The sequence below is a fragment of the Gavia stellata genome, chromosome 4 (genome assembly GCF_030936135.1).
Source record: "Gavia stellata isolate bGavSte3 chromosome 4, bGavSte3.hap2, whole genome shotgun sequence".
Taxonomy (NCBI): Eukaryota; Metazoa; Chordata; class Aves; order Gaviiformes; family Gaviidae; genus Gavia; species Gavia stellata.
The window spans coordinates 11507224-11529025 of record NC_082597.1 but is presented as its reverse complement, the minus strand read 5'-3'; the positions used below and the strand labels follow the sequence as shown (position 1 = coordinate 11529025).

The 21802-nt window shown below is 36.2% G+C and overlaps 1 protein-coding gene across 4 annotated transcripts in view; it reads right to left on the bottom strand.

The window, feature by feature from the left end:
* The window catches only part of CACNA2D1 (calcium voltage-gated channel auxiliary subunit alpha2delta 1), a 434233-nt gene that overhangs the window by 175233 nt on the left and 237198 nt on the right, over window positions 1-21802 (bottom strand). For all 4 annotated transcript variants that reach the window (XM_059817310.1, XM_059817312.1, XM_059817311.1 and 1 more), the window contains exon 6: window positions 7318-7447. In XM_059817310.1, coding sequence (XP_059673293.1) covers window positions 7318-7447 — 130 coding nt within the window. The remainder of the gene's footprint in view (window positions 1-7317; window positions 7448-21802) is intronic.

The following is a 21802-nucleotide window of genomic DNA, read 5'->3' as shown; positions in this document are numbered from 1 at the left end:
AATTACCAGAAAATTATTTCTCATGCATTTAAGTACAAACTATGCAAATTAATGTTACACAGTGGGGGAAAGGAAAAAAAAAAAAAAATGTAGGAACATTAAGGTGTTTTGGCCTTTCTACCTAAAACCTTGAGTTTCCAAAATCAAAGGACTTTGGAAAGAAAAGGCCTGAAAAGTCTCTTCACTATAGGGATTTCTATTTTGTTGAAGACAGAACCATAATACCAGTTTAAGCAGTTATCATTGGTTTGGCTTCTGGTATGGCTTGTCACACCTCATCATGACATTAAAAATATTAACCAAGTAGTAGATCATATGCTTTAAGTATTTAGGAAGACTGTATTATGTCAGAGATCCATGCAGATGAACTCCTGGTTAAAAGAACAGGAAATAAATTAACCATTTCCTGGATTTAATGGGATAAAACTTTCTTTCTTGATATATTTCATTGCATTTAAAAAGAAATCAGATTTAATATACTAAAATGTGATTTGGTTTTGTGGAATTTGGTTTTCACAGGGAGTTCTGTGTCAGCACCCTGACTCTGCTTATGTTTTAGCAAGATAGGTTTTTTTCTGGTGAAATACCTCTTTAAATACCTCAGATTTTTTAATTAAAAGGAAAGTAGGGTGAAAAAAAAGATTTTAAAGATATCAATCAGAAGGTAAGTATCTGCCACTGTGAAATAGGAACCTAGAAGATCATGAGACAAAACTATCCAGAGCATTTCTCTACTAAAGTAGAGATGGTAACCATGAGGTTTGGGGTTTTCTGGAAGCATGACTGAAACTGCATCAGAGAAAACTAGGGTGTTTGCATGTAAGCAAAAGACCTACATGCGATGTTAATATGCTTAGTCTGTAAAAAAAAGTTGGAGATGGAAATGTAAATATTTTTGTACGCAAAAACTAGATCCATAGTAAAATAAAACAATTTGGAAGTAAAAATAATGACTGGTAAAAGAAGAGTACTACCATCAGTTATAAAGATAACTTCTTTTAAAAGTGGTATATATAAGATCTTGGCATCCCTGTAAGAAGTGGCATTATAGGATAAAAGGCTTCGTATATATAAGATCTTGGCATCCCTGTAAGAAGTGGCATTATAGGATAAAAGGCTTCGTCATGAAAAAAGAAGTGATCCCATCATGAATTACCAGTGAATTGTGAGTAGTATCTTTGCTGGAATTCAGTATTTAATTTTCCCAGGTTAAATAATCTGATCTGATTTAAGATATTTAAAATATAGATCTATGGTGCAGAAATACTTGAGGTGTTAGCTGGGAAAACTTTGTAACACAAAATAACAGATAGAAAAGTAAAAATGAGCATCTGTTTTTATCAACTTCAGGCAAATAACAAAACCTAGTAGAAGTCAAACACTAGCCCAAATGTTGTAGGCACAAACTACTATGTTATATAACTTTTCACCAATGTTCCTAAATAAGAAATTATTTTTCAAAAAGGTTAAAAAAATACAAATTAACATCCCAGAAAACATGTTGAGTGTTGAGGTGTCAACAATTTCATAAAGCCATGTTTCAGTCAGCTCTCACACTAATACATAACAAATAACAATTAAAATCAGTCATAAATTGCTTTTAAATGGCTAACCCTTGATTAATTTCAAAAAAACTTCTTTAAGTTCAGAGGCAGAATATTTTAAAAGACTTACTTTCAGCAGAAATCACTGTTTAGAAAATTACAGTGGTATTTAGGGTCTAAATTTAGTTCTGAAAATGGTAATTCTGCTTTTATATTTTACAGAAACATTTGAAAATTCTATTCAAAATGTTTAAGGTAAGACAACCCAGTCTGGAAAGGTACCTAGAGTTATAACAAAAGTACATTTTATTTCAGATTTGTCACTATTTCTTTTCCCATTAAGAGCCTATAAGTTACATTTAATAATCAGTAAGTCTGGATAAACTTTCCAGACCAAAACATATTCACAAGTCTTCAGACCGAGTATATAGTATTGTAACATTTTTGCCATGCATCATTATCTGGCAGATTGCTTTAACTCTACATTGATAATTCCTTACTACAGCTGGTACCTTCAAAATAACATGTACCTAACCAATTCAGTCTTTCAAGGAGGAATAAATTAAGATTCATTACCAGACAGTCTTTACTTATCCTACCTTATTATCTAAATTGTGATAATTTAAGACAGAAGTCATGGTAAACTTGATGCCAGGTGAATATGCTACACCATCCACCCAAAACAACTAATGTAATACTAGTACCAAAATACAAGCACCTCCTCATGAGGGACGATATTGTTCAAGTTGTTTGGCCTTCTGAATTCTGACAGAAACAAGCTTTATCACCAAGTTAGAAAAGCTATTTCTTTTTGCTGCTTATCTAACAAGATTTTCATTCAGGGAGCTTTAATAAGCTACTTGGGGAAAGCAAAAAGTAAATCATAATTGTCAGAACATATAAAGCAATACTGACCCTAGAGTTCTTTGCTTAAGCTTCTGCATCAGTATTTTCCTTCCAGGTTTAATATTGAACCAACCAGGCAGTACTTAGGGACTTAGCTGCAACTAACATTTGCTTTGTACTTACCCCAAGCCATAGTGTTTGGTATTTAAAACAGGCTGACACTGAAAATTCATTTAAAGGTCCACTTCACTCATTACATGTTTTCACAGATAACTCACTAATTAAAATCACTGAAAATATTAAATAACTAGAAGAAACAATAATCTCACATGCTATCTGCCCAAGACACATGTAATGATATAAACCAACTTCTGTTTCCAAATTTAAAGGTGTGAACACACACACACACACAGAGACTTGAAATAATCATTTTTCAATTACAGCTGTAGTAAAACTACACTATTCCTTTATCCCTTAGTAAAAAGCATGGGAAAAATAGTTCTGAAGAGCTACAGTTTCTCAGCTATAAACAGAATATTTCGAGATCATTAATTTTAAAATATTTTGAACCAAGTAATTTAAATAATAGAACTGTCTCGCCTGTCTATTATTGCTATTTAAACTAAATACAAAAATGCAGAAAAAGTTTTATTGCTCCTTTAGTCTTTTAAGGAATGCTGATGTAGCATGCCAAAATATTTACACAACACTTTATCAATATCTTGATTCCTGAATAAATCTTAATTATTATCCACACATAAGACCTTCCATGAATAAATGACAATGCACTTTTTCCTAGTTTTTTGGGGTGATTTTTGTTTTGGATTTTTTTTTTTTTTTTTTTTTTTTTTGAGGGGGAATATTCTTGCTCCATGGTTTCATTTCCCAACATTTCTAAGTTTCTTCCCAAAGAATATTTCTTCCTTTCAAGCTTGTAGTCTGAGATACCCAAGATATGCAGAAATTGTTCAATAGTACAAAAATTCCAGTCAAAGAGATAAAATTCCAGTCAAGGTAGAAATCATTGTAGCATCAAAACAGAATTTTCAAGTTATTCCTAAAAGTTTTGATTGCCCCCAGTATTAAGCACTATTATGTCAAAACACTTTATTAATAGCTGAATATTTACAAATATGATGCACCACTACAAGGGTAAAATTGATGCCCACTACCAAACTTGGTATCAAAAAATAATATACATCTTAGAAGATTTTAAGGAGCAATAAAATTTTGACTGCTGAGCCAATAAAAGGAGGGTATGAACAAACAGTATGTATATTTTATGATCATTAAGCTCTAAGAACAATCAATTAATTGTAACTCTATTTATGACTGTTTTAATGGGTTCTGAGCAGGGAAGGCCTTTTTTCTTGCTGGTAGCTGTCCAAACATATTCAAAATTATGTCATCATGTTCAAGACACATTACTGTCAACCTGACACTTTAATCAACTCTTCAATGCTAATCAAGTCGTGACATGTGGAAGCAATATTTCAATTTCTGATTTAGAGGAAGTAAAGGAGGAGTAACCACACACAAAAAAAGCAATCCTTGTTTGGGTGCTTTGCCTAACACCTTTCCTAACACTGTAACACCAGTACAGACCTACATCGAGAGCAACCATTGCAGCAGATGGTGCATTATGCATCTCAGACAGCGAGGGCAATGTGTGGTGGTATCCACGAGGCAGGTTGACCTCACTTGCCTTGTGCTGAGGATTTCCTCTTACTTCTGGCCTGCAGTTCCCATATTCTGCTTAGGGATAAGCAGGGTATAGTTTTAATGGGGATTTAGAAATAAAACTTCTGCTATTACTAACAGGAGATGCATGACTAATTCCCAGTGCATGTGGTAGAAAGACGACCTGAGGGTCTGTTCTGTTTTCAGCAGGAGATTGATTTTATTTCAAAGCCTAAATGGGACTCTCGAAAAATACTGAATTAAAAGCCTGATTCGGGTCTATTTCATTGGGATTGCCCTCTCCTGCAGTGGGACTGTAATCCTCAGAAACAGGCAAACAAATTAACTCCCTAGACTTTTCCCTGTCTCTACTAAGGTTTTGGCACCAGATATAGAGGAGAGAAAGGAAAAATAACTTTCATAACATTTCTTCCTGCAATTAAATAAACCACAAAGTAATAGCCTGGATGTAGTGAATGTACATTTTGTAATGATTTGTCATTTATTTCTATGGTGAAATAAAAGGGACTACTTCACAAGTAGCTCATCATTGTATTTCAAAATAAGCAAATCACTGTATATGTAGGAAGCCAAAGAATATTTTACAGCACGTACTATTTTGTGAGGTTTAACTAGATGGCACACCATTAGAGAGTTACGGGCTAAACCTGTTTCCCAGTTTCAAAGGGCCATATGGAGGATGGATGCACACACTTAGAATTTCCTATGACAGAAATTCAGTATTTTATTAATATTTTAAAAATCATAACTAATAACTACAACAAAAATGAAATCTGAACAGGGAAGAAAGATGCTATGGATAACATATTGCTTAAGAGTCAGGGATTGTCAAATTCCCAGCTTCATACAGCAAAAAAATAAACATGACAAAGCATGATCAACAGATCCAAGTGAAAATTCAGATTTAGGAATGTGGGTGGCTCTAACTGTAATTGTCCCTTTTTTTAAGAGTGTAATTTAACTATAATTTGTCCCTTTTTATTGCCTCTTAATTTAAGAGGCAATAAAAGTGAAAACCAATCTCAAGGAAGTGTAGGCAAGTCAAATACCTAGTCATCGAAACCTGTTCTATGAGATCCAAAGAGCAATTCTTTGTTTCTCTTGACATCCTACAAAACATACACAATCTGCTTTCCAAGGTGTAATTGAGTCCAAAAAAATTGGCTTCTGAGCAATAAAAGTTGTAAACTGAGTCTCATCCACTGTTTCTCAGAAGGATTTGTTGTAATATCTGTTTTGTAAATGTTCACTAGCAGACTGTGATGTAGTCAAGGAATTGCAGATTTATTGCAAACTATTTTCAAAGTGTACAACTGTTCCCTACAGTGGGCACTGAAATCTCTATCAAGAAATCACACTTTAGCTCATTTGAACAGGACGAAAAATTACAACAGTGTTCAAGATACATTACCAGTCTTTCTAGGGTTATAAAAATTGCTTGCGGATAATATTGCTTTTGAAAAGAGAATCAAACTCTAGTTTTGGAAATCTATTGGTGAACAACTACATTCTAACTGCTTACTGTGTTTCAGATGACACATGAACTTTGCTACTGTAAAATAAAACCGGGTGACGATTTTGTGTTTATTGATATGAAATCTGTGACTTTTAGGTATTCTCAAGCTGTTCTTTCTGAAAACACCATCTGTAACCAAAAGTTACTCAGCTACCCAACAAGAGGATTTCGCTGACGCAGAATTACAGTCTTCCCGGTAATCTTCTAGGCTCCCACATCTCTGGTAATTAATATGATAGCCAGACCCAAAGAATCATGAATTTCTCATGAACCACATATGTTGCATATGCAGTTACCTCTCTCAAAAAATGTACGTTTCTGTCTGTTATTATCATTTTATTAGATACTAAAGTTGTACCTTTCCTCCTTTCCTATGGAAGTCCTAGCCTGCCTTCATTTTTAGGTTAACAGGCTGTACGGTAACGTTACCTAGCATGTATTTTTAAGGGACATAAGTGTCCTTAGGAATACCATCTAAAAAGTTAAATTCAACACAACAACAAAATAGTTTACATACCGTTCTGATGACAATCTTACATCAAAGTTCACATGGTATTTACAAATATCCTAATAACTGGAGGCAAGTTTTTATAACATTTTAACAGCGAAGTATCAATTCTTTTCAAACAAAAGCAAAGGAAATGGCCTGTCTCTTCCCTGTAATCCTGCAATTAAGGTGTGCTTTACCACTTATTAAAGCCAGAACCCCAGAATAATCCTCTAGGTCTGTCTGTCAAGCATACCATATAAGAATACAAGCTACTATGATTCTTTCCCCCATCATACTGACATTTCCATTTTCATCCCTGTGTCATTTATATAAGCTGCACACAACCGTGGCCATGAATTTTAAAGAGCTCAGGTCACATTAGGGTCTCTTTCCTCTTGATGAGATTTTGAAAGAGGAGAAAGACTTCATACTTGAAATTAGGACCCTAAATAATAAAAAAAAAAACCTTAAAAATATGGATGCTGTTTAATTTTTCTTCCCCTTTTTTAAAAATGTGCAGCCATTTTGAATGCTGAAATGTCTTTTTATTGGAAAATGAATTTTTCTTGATGACGAGCACAGAAAAAGGAAGTTATTTTCATCTTGAAAGATAACTTAAATACTTAATTTTGAAATATAATTAAAGAATCTTCAGCAGTATATGCATATATATATTTTTGACATAGTTTAAAAAGAATTGATTCAAATTCTCTTCTAAGGCCTGTTACTGCATTCTGGAGCTGCACTGCATGCAATATCAGTACTACCATTTCACACAGCATGTTGTTTGCCTGAACTGTATATGCTTTTGGGATACTCAAAAATGTTTTCAGTACTCATCTCTGCCCAAGGCCAAAGGCACGTAAAGAAAAGCTGTCAAGAATTGTTTGTATTAAATGAGAACACAGCACAGAGAAAGAAAGGATAAGAAAATTAGAATATGTATGAGCTTTGTTTCACCTCCAGTTCCATTTCTGAAACTCAGATCCAATCCTAATGGATCTCTTTAACTATGGCTCCGACTAATTCATAAAATGAATCAGATGCCTAATAGAGCACATCTCTGAAGTGCTATTGAAAGGAGAAAAAAGACAACAACAGCAAATCCGTACTAAAAATGGAGATGAAAATTGTGTTTGGAAGTTATTTGTTTTTAAGGATGGGACACAAATAATACGATTAATATTAAAATAAAATCACTTTGTTCACATGCTACTTACAGCCCTCATAAATATCTGTTGGTATGTGGACTGCTGCATGTTGGTAAGACGTTTGCCGTCGGAAAACAGGATCTTCTTCAAATACTGGTCTGATTCTCTGGCTGCCAGATTCAGTGTCATTCTTTTCAGGCTTTTTAAAGAAAGACATGTAAAGGGCAAAATATTACAAAGTATGCTAAAAACAATTCCAATCACATTTGTCTCTTTTTACATAACAGACTCATAGCCTTTCTTTCTTAGCCAACATTCTGCATTTGTGTATAAACACACTTATTTGCTCCAGGTTTAGAAATATTTGTGTACACTTTATTTTGAATTATTAGTTGCTCAATGCAACTCAGTGAAATGAAGAGCTGCAAAAGAAAAGTGAGAGCCTAACACCTCACACACCTGAATTTCAGAAGTGCATGGAATTTTTACACTCGTAATGCAAGGCAAATACATTACCTTTTATTACGTGTAATAATTTGTACCGAATCTTAAATAGAAATACTGTATATCTCTTTTTTCCCTTCTGTAGATTATACAGTAAAGACAAAGACAAAGAAAGGAAATTAAGCCTTCTTAGAACTTCTGATTGACCCAGGCTTCGTTCATTGGTTTATTTTAATAATAAGTCTTGATGAAATCTCATGTACTGTCCTAGCTACAGCTGCCCGGGTAGAAAGGTTCCCAAACACTCAGGTGCTCACCACCACCTGCCTGCCTCAGGTTCCTCTCCTCTCTCACCTGTCTGCACCCTGGCTTCTTTATTCCTTCCAATTCCCTCAGTCATTTGGACTAGTTTTTAAAAGTTTTGAAAAGCAGAGGCTTTTTCTAACTCAGCTACAAAAATTGCATGAAGTGTAGAAACCAAGGAGGTAGCGAAGACCAAAGGGGAGGTGGTAATGTCTTTACCTGGCTCGGCTGCAGCTGGAACAGGAGACTCCATGACATGACTAGACTCCCACTTAAATCAATAATGAATCAACCGAATGATTACTCAGGCCAGCAATTGCAGGCAATTATAAGGATATTTCTAATACTACAGAGTCATCAGGTTTTGAAAATGTCCTGTGCTTAAAAAATAGCGCTGACAAAGAAGTACCTTTCTGGTCAGTCAGGCACGTGTGTGCTGAGCCTATTCTTTATGCACTACCACCGCATCTATTATCCCCTGTCAAAGTATAGACAGCTAAATTTTAACTTACCCTCAAAGCAATCTAATTAAACTGCGTATGTTTCCTCATCTGCTTCATCACAGGCTTACGGGCAAATGTTATACTAAGTATAGGTTCAAATGTTGCCTGAACTAAGCAGCAGTCTCAGGTGGGTTTCAAGGAGGTGGTTTCCTTTGGAAACACAAAGGGCAGAACTCATCTAACTGGTGACATCCGCTGATTTCAACAACATAGCAGTGTTGAGCTCATCACCCCAGGCTGCCTTCATAGTCAATGAAGAGAAATGGGCATTTTTAGAGTGCAATTCATCTCCTCTTAATCAGACACCTATTTTTCCATGACATGAATTATGCCTTAGAAGTGTCTCCTACTTTCCATTCACTATAAAGGTAGCCCCAGGGCAATTGGCCTAGATGTAGAAGTCTGCAACACAGCTGCCTAGAATTAGGTGAGATGAATCTCACAATGCCAGTCTATTCAACTTCTGGAAGAAAAGAGATGGGTACTAATTTTGACTACTTTTATGCAGCATAGCTACTATATCTTATACTAAGAAGTTAAACTTGTCACTTAGTACTTAACCCTACTCTGGTGGATGAGACAGAAGGGAAAGCATAACTCCTAATACTCAAAGTAAGGGATGATATTTTTTCTATAAGCAAATATATTACCAGGTAAAGTCCAGGTATATTATGACATTAAATAATCTGAATTGATAAAACGTGTAAATTACCTAAAAACATTATTCTCCTTGGAACACCTAAGACCACATGTTGCCTTTTACTTTCGCATGTGTGGTATTATTTTCATTAATAGTTCTAGTGGACACAATGACCTCTGTTATGGAGGTTGCCAGAGGACGTCTGAATATCATACTTTTGCATTTAGATGCCTCTAAGACAGTAATGTTTTAGTTTTGGAATGTGAATTAGAAAAGCAGGAAATACTTGTACAATGCACCCTGAAATGTTTTGATCCAGTATGCCACTCCCTTAAATCTACCAGAAAGTAAGCCCATGTATTGGGTCTGGCTGGGATAGAGTTAACTTTCCCCAAGCGGCCCCTCATAGTGCTGTGCTTTGTATTGGTAGCTAGAAAGGTGTTGATAAGGCACGGGTGGTTTGGCTACTGCTGAGCAGTGCTCCCACAGCATCGAGGCTGTCTCTCCAAACCCCACATCCAAAGGCTAGTGGGCTGGGGGTGGGCAAGAGGTTGGGAAGGGACGCAGCCAGGACAGCTGACCCAAGCTGACCAAAGAGATATTCCATACCATATGTTGTTGTGCTCAGCAATAAAAGCTAAGAGGAAGAAGGAGGGGAGGGAGGCATTTGTTATTAAGACGTTTTGTCTTTTGGAGCAACCACTATGTGTACCAAGGCCCTACTTCCCAGGAAGTGGCTGGACATTGCCTGCTGATGGGAAGTAGAGAATAAGTATTATTGTTTTCCTTTGCTTCCATGCGTGGCCTTTACTTTTCTTTATTAAACTGCCTTTATCTCAACCCACAAGTTTTTTGTCATCTTTTCTCCCCCTGTCCTCCTGGGGTAGGGGAGTGAGAGAGCGGCTTGCTGGGCACCTGGCGGCCAGCCAAGGCCAACCCACCACGAACCGTTCCAACCTACTTTGAAGTGTGCAAACTGGAGCCGAGATCATTAATAGTTTATGTATGTGTTCTATGATTTGAAATGACACAGCATTCTGATAGCTTCAGACAATGTAATTTGGCTCAATTTTTACATAGGTTTTTGGTGGGTTTTTTTCCTCTACATTATCACACAGCATTCCCCGCCCCGAATTGGAACGCTGTACATTAAGCAAATTCTGGCATTCTTTTCACAAGTTATCTTTTGGCTTCATGCTGCTCAAAGTAATGAGTTTGTCTCATTCTGCAAATGCAATCTCAACAATCAATCGTTCAGGTGAGAAAACTTCTTTCCTGGCTGAAAGCCATTTGATTTAAAAAAGCCCGTAACACTCTTATTTGTGAAATTAGTACCACCACCAACAAATTCTCGATGTTTTCACAGAACACTTCAGAAAATAATTGGGGACCAGCAAGCCACATTATTATAATATAACAACAGAATGAGTCAGTGTCAAAAGATTTCTCCCAACTAATTTTCCACAAGAAGTATATGGGAGAGAGGGGGGATGGTAAAAGAGAAAGGGGTTAAACCATAAGGTCAATCCTAGGCAGGTCTTGCACCAATGTTTTCCTACTACAGTACATTTAGATTTTTGATTGAAATTCCTGAACCTTCTGAACATAAAATTATCATGTTTCTTCTGCTTGGTATTTCAGTTTCATTCCAAGTAATAAATACTAGCTTTCAGCTTCTCCCATCACTCATGTGCCATGGAAGAAGCTTCAAGTATACTGCCAAAATTTGATTAAACTTTGTTGAAACTGAAAGGGTTCAAATAATCCACCTGAATGCTATAAACTTTCAAACACAAAGTCTATTTCCCACATTCTTAACAGCACACATACCCAGGCTCCCCCAAAAATTACTGTAAAAAACACTGGGTCTGTTATTCTTCATACCAATATTACATGGTACCAAAAGCAAAAATTGATTCTGAAAACTCTTCAACTATGTTTTTCTCGATTTCCTTATTTCACTTGCTCCAGATGAACTTTATTTTATATCAACCTCTGTAGCCTTGATGGAGGGCAGTGGATCTATCAGAACTACATAAAATAACCTAGAAGCTGTCACATTTCAATTGTTGACTTTTCCTGGGAGTATTTTGTGATGTACAGCTCTGATTCTGAAACAACGTATCCATCTGCCCCCAAAACCCAGAGACACCAAATGACAAAGTCCTTTAAAAAGTTCTGTAGTTTCCTTCACACAGGATTAATTTTACTGTTAAATCTAAAGGTGTCTGTGCTAGTTCTGCACGCAACAGGCAAATATCAGAAGCATTACAGGCAATTTAGTGTTGCACTCACGTGGGGTACTACTACCTCCTGACCAGCAAGACTAATGCTGTGCCAGGCCTTACACATCCAAAGATTATAGCGGATCCTCCTATATAAAGTAAAAACTATTTAGTTTTCGTTTGCAAAATTTATTAAACTTGTATAAATTACAAGGAACCTAAATCTAAATTAGACAAAAAAGATAAGGAAAGATGAAAAAGGGAAACCTCAATGTTATTAATCATTTCAGTCTTGCATTTCTATCAAAAGCCTGACTGATTGTGACATTGGTTGGTACAGTTTTAATACCCAATTAAACTTTGTTTTCAGGAAAGCACCAAATCCCATATTTTGAAGGAAAGTAATCCAGCATGTGAATATAATTAGAATCTGACTCCAACCAATTTCTCTCTCAAGTCAGGAGCTGAAATGCAATCAATACTGGCACAGGAAAATCCCACAGGAGATAGTGGCTGAAGATTAATTTTCTATCTATTCAAACCTGGCCTTCACTTATTGAATTACATTGTTACCTGCCACTGACAGTCAGCAAAATAACTCACTCATTTCTCTGCAATGAATCTCCAGACCAATATCTCCCTCCCTTGTGAGGCAGATAAAATCCATTTCTCTTTTCAGTTCACATTTGTGCCATTTTAAGTTTGGTGGGTTTTTTTTAAATAAAGAAAGTATTTTTTCATGTGCCTACCGTTCACCATCAGAAAAAAGGGAAATTGATATAGAAGCTAAAATTCAGGTAAAGTAGGTTCTTCTGTAGCTGTTTCTTCTGCTTGGGTCTGGAGCACAAGTCTTACGAGGAGCGGCTGAGGGAACTGGGGTTGTTCAGCCTGGAGAAGAGGAGACTGAGGGGAGACCTCATCGCTCTCTACAACTACCTGAAAGGGGGTTGCAGAGAGGTGGGTGTTGGTCTCTTCTCCCAAGTGACTAGCGACAGGACAAGAGGAAATGGCCTCAAGTTGTGCCAGGGGAGGTTCAGGCTGGATATTAGGAAAAATTTTTTTTACTGAGAGAGTGGTGAAACACTGGAACAGGCTGCCCAGGGAGATGGTGGAGTCACCATCACTGGAGGTGTTCAAGGAATGTGTGGACGAGGCATTGTGGGACATGGTTTAATGGGCATGGTGGTGTTGGTTGATGGTTGGACTTGATGATCTTACAGGTCTTTTCCAACCGTAGTGATTTTGTGATTCTGTGTTCTTTGTGATTTTAGCTAAATCACTTTTGGCATGATCTGAAATAAACTGGAGGCTACTTTCTGATTTTTGTAAGCCAAATACACAGCAGAAATAATGCTACTTCTCCCTCAAGCGCTTTGTGAACATAAATTAATGTATGTGCATGAGGTAACTGGAAGCTTTATGCCAAGAAGTATCACTGAAAGATGCATATAGAAAAGCAAACAACTATTAAAACAAAATGAAACGAGGTCATTTCAAGAAACTGTGACATAATTTAGCTGCCAATTTCACTGCAGCCAAACATATCCTGATTCCTTTCCACAGGATTCAGTTACTTTGCATCATCATAGCCATAGGAAGATGAGTGGATTTTGTATCTCTACTAGTAAATTTTCATTTAGTTGAAAAGCACTGGTTACTGTAGAAATGAGAAATATTTTTTCCACAAATATAAAACTTACTGGTTTTTGCTTCTTGCAACAGTTGAAAACTGAAGATCAGAAAACGGATACTAATTAAAAAAATACCTTCAGTGAAACACAGAAAAAAACACAACCAAACTGAAGCAATCTTCAATTGTTTTCTGAAGGCAGACTCTTTTCAGGAACAATGTAGAACTTGCTCAAAGCATCAGAACAGATTTAGCATCAGGACAAAAGAATAAAAGGTAGGTTTCTTTTTTTAATTCCTGAACCAATATCCTGCAAGAAACAATGGCACCTGCCTACTTTCATACTCATGTAAAATAGAAAGGAACTGGTTGTTAGTATTTTCCATTGCCCTAGTATGCCCTAGGGACTGTGTTTTTCATAAAACCTCGCTGTCCCTATCAATGCCATTTTAGAGAATTAATGTGGAGATGGAATTGTAATTGTTACGTTTTTTGGGACATTAAAATTCCTTCTCTGTCATTCCTTTCTGTCTTTCTTTGTAGATTTCCAAAAGTTTTCTATTTTCACCTCTAGGTTTCTTCCCCTTTTTGATTTCTGAGTATCTGTTGAAATTTCTAAATGTAAAATTTTAAACAATTGAGTCTCCCTGCCTATGCTTCTTTTAGTCCACTCCCAGACCAACTCTGTACAAATGAATGCCACGATACACGAACGAATACTATCATATACAAAATAAGCATAGAATTTTTCCTCAGTTCCTTACTCAAAATCAGTTTTGCTGTTTTGTTGCGTTTTTTTCTTCCCCAAGGAAAGTAATCCAGTAGAACGACACATGCAGCTCCTCCAACACTGCTTGTGGCCACATTAAAAAGTTACAGCTGGAGCTGACGGGCAGAGTAAAATGAAATGTCGCTTGAAGCTCACGGCTCAGCAATACGCCTGCAGCAAGCAAAGGATAAGAACAGCTCTTCTAAGGGCAAGAATAGAGGGAAGTTAATTTTGAAAATGCAGCTAGAATGCATTTCTAACCGCCATCGCACCTTCGTAGTGTTTTAGATAATGTCATGAGTGCATCGCCTTCTGCTAACTTTTTTTATTTCATTTTCAATAGATATGATTTTCCAGCTGTGGGAAAACTGCCAAGTGCATTTAAGTGGTTGTGACAGAACTGCAGACAGTTTACTGCATTTCTGTTTGTGTGTCAGTGGGGGACTGTGGTCTTCATTCAGCCACACTAACACTTTAAGTAAAGTGACATCCTTCTGTCTGCTCTTAGGGACAAAACTCAACCAAAAGAGTTATAAATAAAATAAGAAAACAATTGGATCAGAACTTAAATATTCTTACTTTATCTGTTAGACCACAGAAAGGTGATAAACATAAGAATATAAATACATATTCATATATATAAACATAAATGTATATATAAAAATATATATAGGGTCTGAGTAGCTTCAGATGTAGGGAAATAGTTTTCTCTTTGTAACTATCAGTGTGTCATGCTTAAGGGCCATTTATTTAAAATATATAGGCGTTGTTTTCAGTGCTTTTAGTGTCTCCATATGCTTCTAATCTATCAGTTGGTTACTGGATGTCAGTAAGAAAATGAATGGAACTCTGGATTGAGCATTTACATTTAAAAAAAAAAAGGATTTCTTTTATAGCAGTCATTTTATTCTCAGCGTTCTGCCAACTGAGTAACTTTGGTATGTATCAAATATAGAGTCAAATTAATTAAAAAGGCATTTATTTGCCTCATAAGCCATTTTTCTGAATGAAAACTATCTTTTGTTGATACTCATTTCTATATATCTACTTACAGGCTTGTCCCTGTCTAATGTATACAAAGTATATTATTTTATGGATGGTTCAAAACCCACTCTATGCGTCCATCTAACCTTCATGGTTCACAGCTTCTGGTCAGAACTTTTAGATACCCACAAAATTATTACATATCCAAACCATAGTATTGTTTTCTTTTTCTTTGTGTCCCAACCTATCCACAAAACTCAGTGCATCATGAGCTTGGTTTTGCAAATAAATGAACCCTTGATGTAATTCATTTATCAAACCTAAGGACTTGGAAGTCTGGGGACAGACTTTTTAGTAGAGCCTGTTGTGATAGGAGAAGGAGTAAAGGTTTTAAACTAAAAGAGGGCAGATTCAGTCTTGATACAAGGAAGACATTTTTTACGATGAGAGTGGTGAAACAGTGGAACAGGTTGCCCAGAGAAGTGGTAGATGTCCCATCCCTGGAAACATTCAAGATCAGGTTGGACGGGGCTCTGAGCAACCTGATCTAGTTGAAGATGTCCCTGCCCATTGCAGGGGTGTTGGACTAGGTGACCTTTAAAGGTCCCTTCCAACCCAAACTATTCTATGATTCTGTGAAAATCTGGCTCTCTTCTAGCATTTCAGTGAATTACATTTTAGAGAAACAGATGAAAAGGATTGTGTTTTCCTAAATTCTCCAGGTGGAGAGAAACAGAAATCCAAGCTTCTGGAAATCAACTTCTGTTTGAAAGAGTTGACATTACAGCTATGAGTGTGCCTTAAATACTATGACTCGGGGAATGATAGTTTCTTGTAAGTAATACGACTATTGATTTCTGACAAAACTGAACATTATCAAGATATAAGAGATCACTTGGCAATAAGCTAAAAAAATCTTTAAGATGAAAAGATAGTAATAAAGGAATTAATGAAAATTATAACAGCAATTATTTTAAATTTCTAATGATTATATCAGCATTTTATCATCCATGTTGTGAAGAAAAACGCTAAAAGGACTGATACTATTTTTATTTTGAATCATATCCACAGGATCTATCCTTGCATTTTGCATGTATGCCTTGCAAATCATTAAATAAAACTTCTGTACAATTTTGCAGGTAGGAAACTGGCAGAGACAACCTCTTTTCAATGATATGATGAACAATTACCTAGCTAGAAAAGGTAGTCAGCATATGGCAGGTCAAGTATTGAAGAAGAAATTCCATGGTAAACTAGTGGTCCAAACGGGGACAGACCATGGCAACACATCATGCTAAAAATTATGATCCATTTAACTAATACTTTTTCCACAGGAAGTGGAGTACACACATGCTCAGATTTACTCTTTTAAACTGAAGATAAGAATTCAGATTCCTACCAGACTTTTACCAAATGGATCTTGTTATTCCACCTTGTAAGCCAAGACCATTCCTCCATCTCCTTGATGTTTACTTGAAAACTGAAAGTGTAAGCTGCTTGCGTCTGTCTGTTCCTGCAGCTAATGCACACTGAGCTCAGGGAGACCACCTACTTGGCAACCATGGGCCCAAAGCAAGCAAGCCACAATACATGTGCCTCTGGTTTGAAAACACAAAGAAGGGACTCTATTCTGTAAGTGTCCCAACAAGGTAAGGCTAAGAAGGTTAGATTGGGTGACAGGATGAGGGGCTGAAAATCTGAAGTCACCGAAGCATATTAAAATAAATTACATTAATTGCTAAAGACCTATGCAAGCAGCTTGTCTTTCCTAAAACTGACATAATATTTTAGTGAGTTGGCATTAGTATGTGTTGAAACCTTGATTTCTTATTTAATAATCAGAAAAGAATTGAAAGTTCTGCTCTTTTCTCATGATTATACAGATTACAGCTGACCTTCACAGCAAAGCTGAATAAAGTCTGCTACAGAAACATAGTATGCAAAAATTAATTTTTATCCTCTCCTATTTTCTCTTTAACTACAATGTCAGGTAAAATGAAATATGTATGTTAAATATCTAAGCACATAAGACATATAAGACATATTTATCTTCCTAAAGGTAAGTGTGACACTTTCTCCCCACTCCCTGTCATCAGGAACCTCCCCCCATCCCCACAGTGTTTCAAGGATGATGGAGAGCTGCCTCATGATGACATCGGTACCCTTGGATCCATCCCATCTGATCCCACGGACTTGTGTATGTCTGATGTTTTTCAGTGGTCCCTAAATCTATATTCCTCTGTTGTGGGAATAGCTTCTCTCCCACACCTCCGCTGCCAGGCTAAGGCGTTGGCAGACTGAGGCAAAGAAGGCACCAAGTACCTCAGCCTCACTATGTCCTTAGCCACAAGGTTCCCTCCCCATTGAGAAGTTTCTTTAGCTTTCCTTTTGACATCAATGTACTTAAAGAAGCACTTCTTGTTGCTCTTCATGTTCCTTAGCAATACAACCCCCAGATGAAATTTGGCTTTGCTAATTCTATCCCTTTTATCCTTGAATGTTCAGGAAACATCTCCATATCTCTCCTGGGTCGTACATCCTGGTCAGGAGTTCAGGAGTCATGATGTGTAACCCTATCTAAACCTCTCAACTTGATTCTCTTCTATATAGGATGATGGCCTGGAAAAAATAAGGAGTTTAGGACCAGGATGTTCACTAAGAGAGATTTTCCTGCCTGCCCTTAAGGTATCATGTATCAGACAGAACTACCTACTTCAACACTGACTTTGATAGTGGCTTGACTGGATAAGATAATGTCATTAGCCAACACTAGGAATATATGGTCATACTAGAATAAAAGCACATCTTACTATAACTGATTAAAATGTTATAAGCAGTTCAGAAAAGCTCAGTGAATTATTAAAAAAAAATTAAAATCCATAGACTCCTTCAAATTACTGTAGTCACATCCCCCTAGAATACTGAAACATATGTAATAAAATTTAAAAAAAATGCATTGTTGACAAAAATCCTATAGAATACTTGGTCATCTACAATTTCAAGACCAAAATTTACTCTGGATAATTTAGATTTTTCATACATCATCCAATTAAATTTCAAACTAGAGACTGTTCTACTCTTATTGGAATAAATTACACTGCCTACCTTTTACCACCCCCACATCTGATTAAAGATCGTATCCCTGGAGAGTAAGAACTGTTAAATCATCTTAATGTTTCGTTGGGAATTAGTTATAATATCCACTGAATGTGAACATTTAATTAATTAGATTTTTTCATCTGATACAGTTGTCTTTGCCATGCTTTGCTAAGCTATCAACTGATCCTTTTTCACAGCACATTCTTATCTTCAGTCATACTGGTTAGGTCTAGATTTTATACATCTTGCAGCATACTAATCGGTTATTGCTCTTTCTTCTTAATTTGTACCATCTTCTGTGTCAATAACAACATTAATAACAGTAAAGCCCTGCTTTGAGAAGGAGGTTGGACTACATGACCTGCAGAAGCCTTCCTAATCTAATTTTTTCTGTGATTCTCCGAGTTAACACTAATGGGGCTCAAAACACTATACAAACATCACTCACTAATTCATGCTCACATAAATATAATGCAGCTTTTCACTAATTAAAAGCTAGCTGTATCTCGGTAGATAAAGTTGGTAGGTAACACTAAACCATGCACTGACCTCTGGGTGACATATGGACCATAGACTTTCCCTACAGACTAAATACTGTGTAGTAATTTAAGTAACTGCCATAACACTATGCAAGACTATTTATATGTTTTTTAAAAAGGCTAGTATGGTGAAAACCAACAATGTAATAAATTGGAAGAATAGCATTCACAGAGACTGAGGGAAATTTTAGAAGGATATTCTGCCCGACAAGCACATCATAGGAACAAAAAAAAGAAAAAAAGAAAAAACAGAAAAAAAACCAAAACAAAAAACAAGAAAAGAAAAAAAAAGAAGAAAAAAAAAGGAAGAAGAAACAGGTCAACCTTCAGATCTTGAAAGAACTAATAAACAAGTCAGCAAAAGAAAATACCTTTGCAAAAGGTCAGCTGAAACTGAGTTCAAAAGTTTTTAGGGTCTGGACAATGTGATTCCCCACTGGATTAAAAGTTATTTGCAATACACACCATAAAGGAGAGATGCAAGAGTAGCTGTAATCCACCCTTTCACACACCAACACTAAAACCTCTGGAAGACTTTAAGTCGCTCGACAAAAGCAGAAGCACAGATGGCCTTTCACAGCCATGTGGGCAAGAAACATTTCTGAAGCTAAATCCCAGACTGCTTCCTACTCAGCCCTACTCAAGGCATGACTCAGGTACAGAACTACAGAGTAAATGACCTTGCATAAATTGAGAGGCTTCACTTCTGAAGCTCTGCTGCTTTGCCATACTTATGGCAAGTACTGGAAACTAGAGATGTTAATGAAGGATAACACTGGATACAGTAAGAAAGCCTTGTACTTCATAGAATAGACTGATCATCCACTTACAAACACCTACAAATGAAATGCTTTATGTTAGATATGGTTGTCTTCTTCAGTCTGTTTTTCTTTTTCATCTATTTCCCAAAAAAACAATGGGGACAGATCATATTGATGATGGTATGTGGAAAGGCCAGGGAAAGTGATCTGGCCTTTTGCAGATGATACTGGGCAGTTCAGAAATACTCTCTTTTGCAGAGTCAGGGGGAGGGCAGGAACAGGCGAGTAACTGCCTTTCAGATCATTTAAACTACAGAGAACTCCCTGAAAACCCCAACACACAGTGCAATGCATAGATTATTTCCTGTTTGGGGATATATTTGGAGTCATAAACCACTCTGAAGATATCTCCAAGAAAGTCAATATGGTATTATGTCTCCAAGTAAAGCAACATTTCACGTCACCTGAGGAAAGCAAAACTATATATTAATCTCCCAATCAACTAATAATTGTATATACTTCCCAGAATGGGGATTTGTATGTACTTCCCAGAATGGGTCTCCTTTGCCCCATATACAAACTGAATATTAAAGCCAATTTTGTAATTATAATATTTATCTCATTTCAACCATACTTACAATGAAGGATTCATTTGGTTATTTATTTCACCTGAGATATGAGTAAGCAGTAGATCAGCAGAACCACAGAGGACACACCTATCAGCACATTGTATTTCTTTTTTTTCACTTCTTAAACATGAAAATGCAACCAAGATTTTTGTGATTTAGGTATCTTGAGTCTTAACAGTAAATCTTATTAAAATATTGTAAGAAGTGCTCCATTCCAGTTTTCTTGTTCAGACTTGCAATTTTCAAAGCCTACTTCTACCTTCAATCAATCGTACGAAAACATCAGATTCAGTCCTTCGTTTTGTTCTGTACCACTTAAAAATCTCAACGCGACCAGCACATTTCAAAGTGACATGTCAAAACACTCCTACAACACTGCTATCTATAATCAGGCAATAAAGCACTCGCTAAAAATCACTACTTCAAATGCTATAAACATTTGACTAAAAGTTCAGCTTTTGGAGTTGCTTTTATTTACCAATAAACAATTACACTGCATTCACTACAATTGCTATCACTCATGCATTTGATATTAGCAGGAAATATCCTGAAGAAAGAAATTTTCCATGAAACTGATGAATCACTAGCTTTAGGGCTGAATTCTGATCTTTGCTGTGGCATAAACTTAGCCTCCACAGGGAGACTTCAAGCATTGCTCTTTTGTGCAGATTTGCCTTCAAGGTAGGATTCTCTGCATTAAGAACATCCTCATCTTTTTTAGGACAGTGACAACTACAGTTATCACTCTTGCCATTATTATTTCATAACCCTGTTTCACAGGTAGGAGATAGCTTTGGGGCAGTCATATATTTCATTATCATGTATTTTTCATTGCAGCCTCGAATGTATATTCATCTGGGAGAAGACTTGCACAAATTTGAATAAAGGAATATAAACCTGACACATAGTTTTTTAACCAGGCTACTAAAAGAAAAAAAAAAAGAGAAGGAAAGAAAAAAAAAAAGGCAAGAACCCTTGCTCCCTGTGGCAAAAGATCATTATAATTTCAATAGGAAGCTCAAAGGAATGCCTTTTCTCCCTATGGGTTGGACTCAAGCTTACCTATAATGCTTTGAAACAGAAAGACCTGACACGTTTCCCAGTGATACTTGGTAAAAGGCACACATTTCTCAGTGAACAATGCAGAAAGTCCTAGTACTAGAGCAGCCAATGTCAATCATGCCCTCAGTATCAGTTTGAATGCTCATTTTCCAAAGAATGGCATCCAAATCACACTGTTAGAAACGATACCACTGGATTCCAGATGTGAAAGAGGAAAGAACACCACAAAAAAAAGGAGTATGTATTTTCCTAAAAGACCTGGAAGACAAGGTACCATGAAATTACTAGAAATAAGAACAGTAAGTCCTCTTGTATAAAAGGGATGAACACCAGAGACCAAAGAACATAAAAATATGGTTTTCCTGCTTACTATTCCTCCCCATAGTCTAAAGATAAGACATTTTGTGATATCTTGTAAAAGGATTTTTCCACATCTTCACTACAGTGAGAAGTGTATATTTTAACCATAAACACTGTTTTTGTTGTACACTGTAGTGAGAGAGATACAACACCCCAAACGAGTATTACTCTCTTACATAAAAAAAGTTAAAATACGGATCCACCTTTTTAGAGCAGTTCATTTTCAAATCTATAAATTCAAATGGAAATTTTTCAATGTAGGTACCAAAGTAAGTATGTTCCAGGATATTTAGAATATAACTTAAGAGTAACATCTATGAGTTTGTTGTATATTTAAGAAGCACAGAACAAAGGCTTGGAATACTCTCAGAAATCAAATACTGCAACACCAGAAAGTATTCTCTGAAAATGGAAATAGGTTAGGTTATTTATGGGAATATATAAAATTTTTCCCTCTTCATTTCATAAGATTTTAAATGTATTATACACTTAATTATTAATTCCAAGTACTACATGCCAGTACCAAAAAATATAGGTTAATATTCAAGATATATTTTAATAAAAATGAAAATACAGTTGAAAAATATGACATTTATTACAGATTAG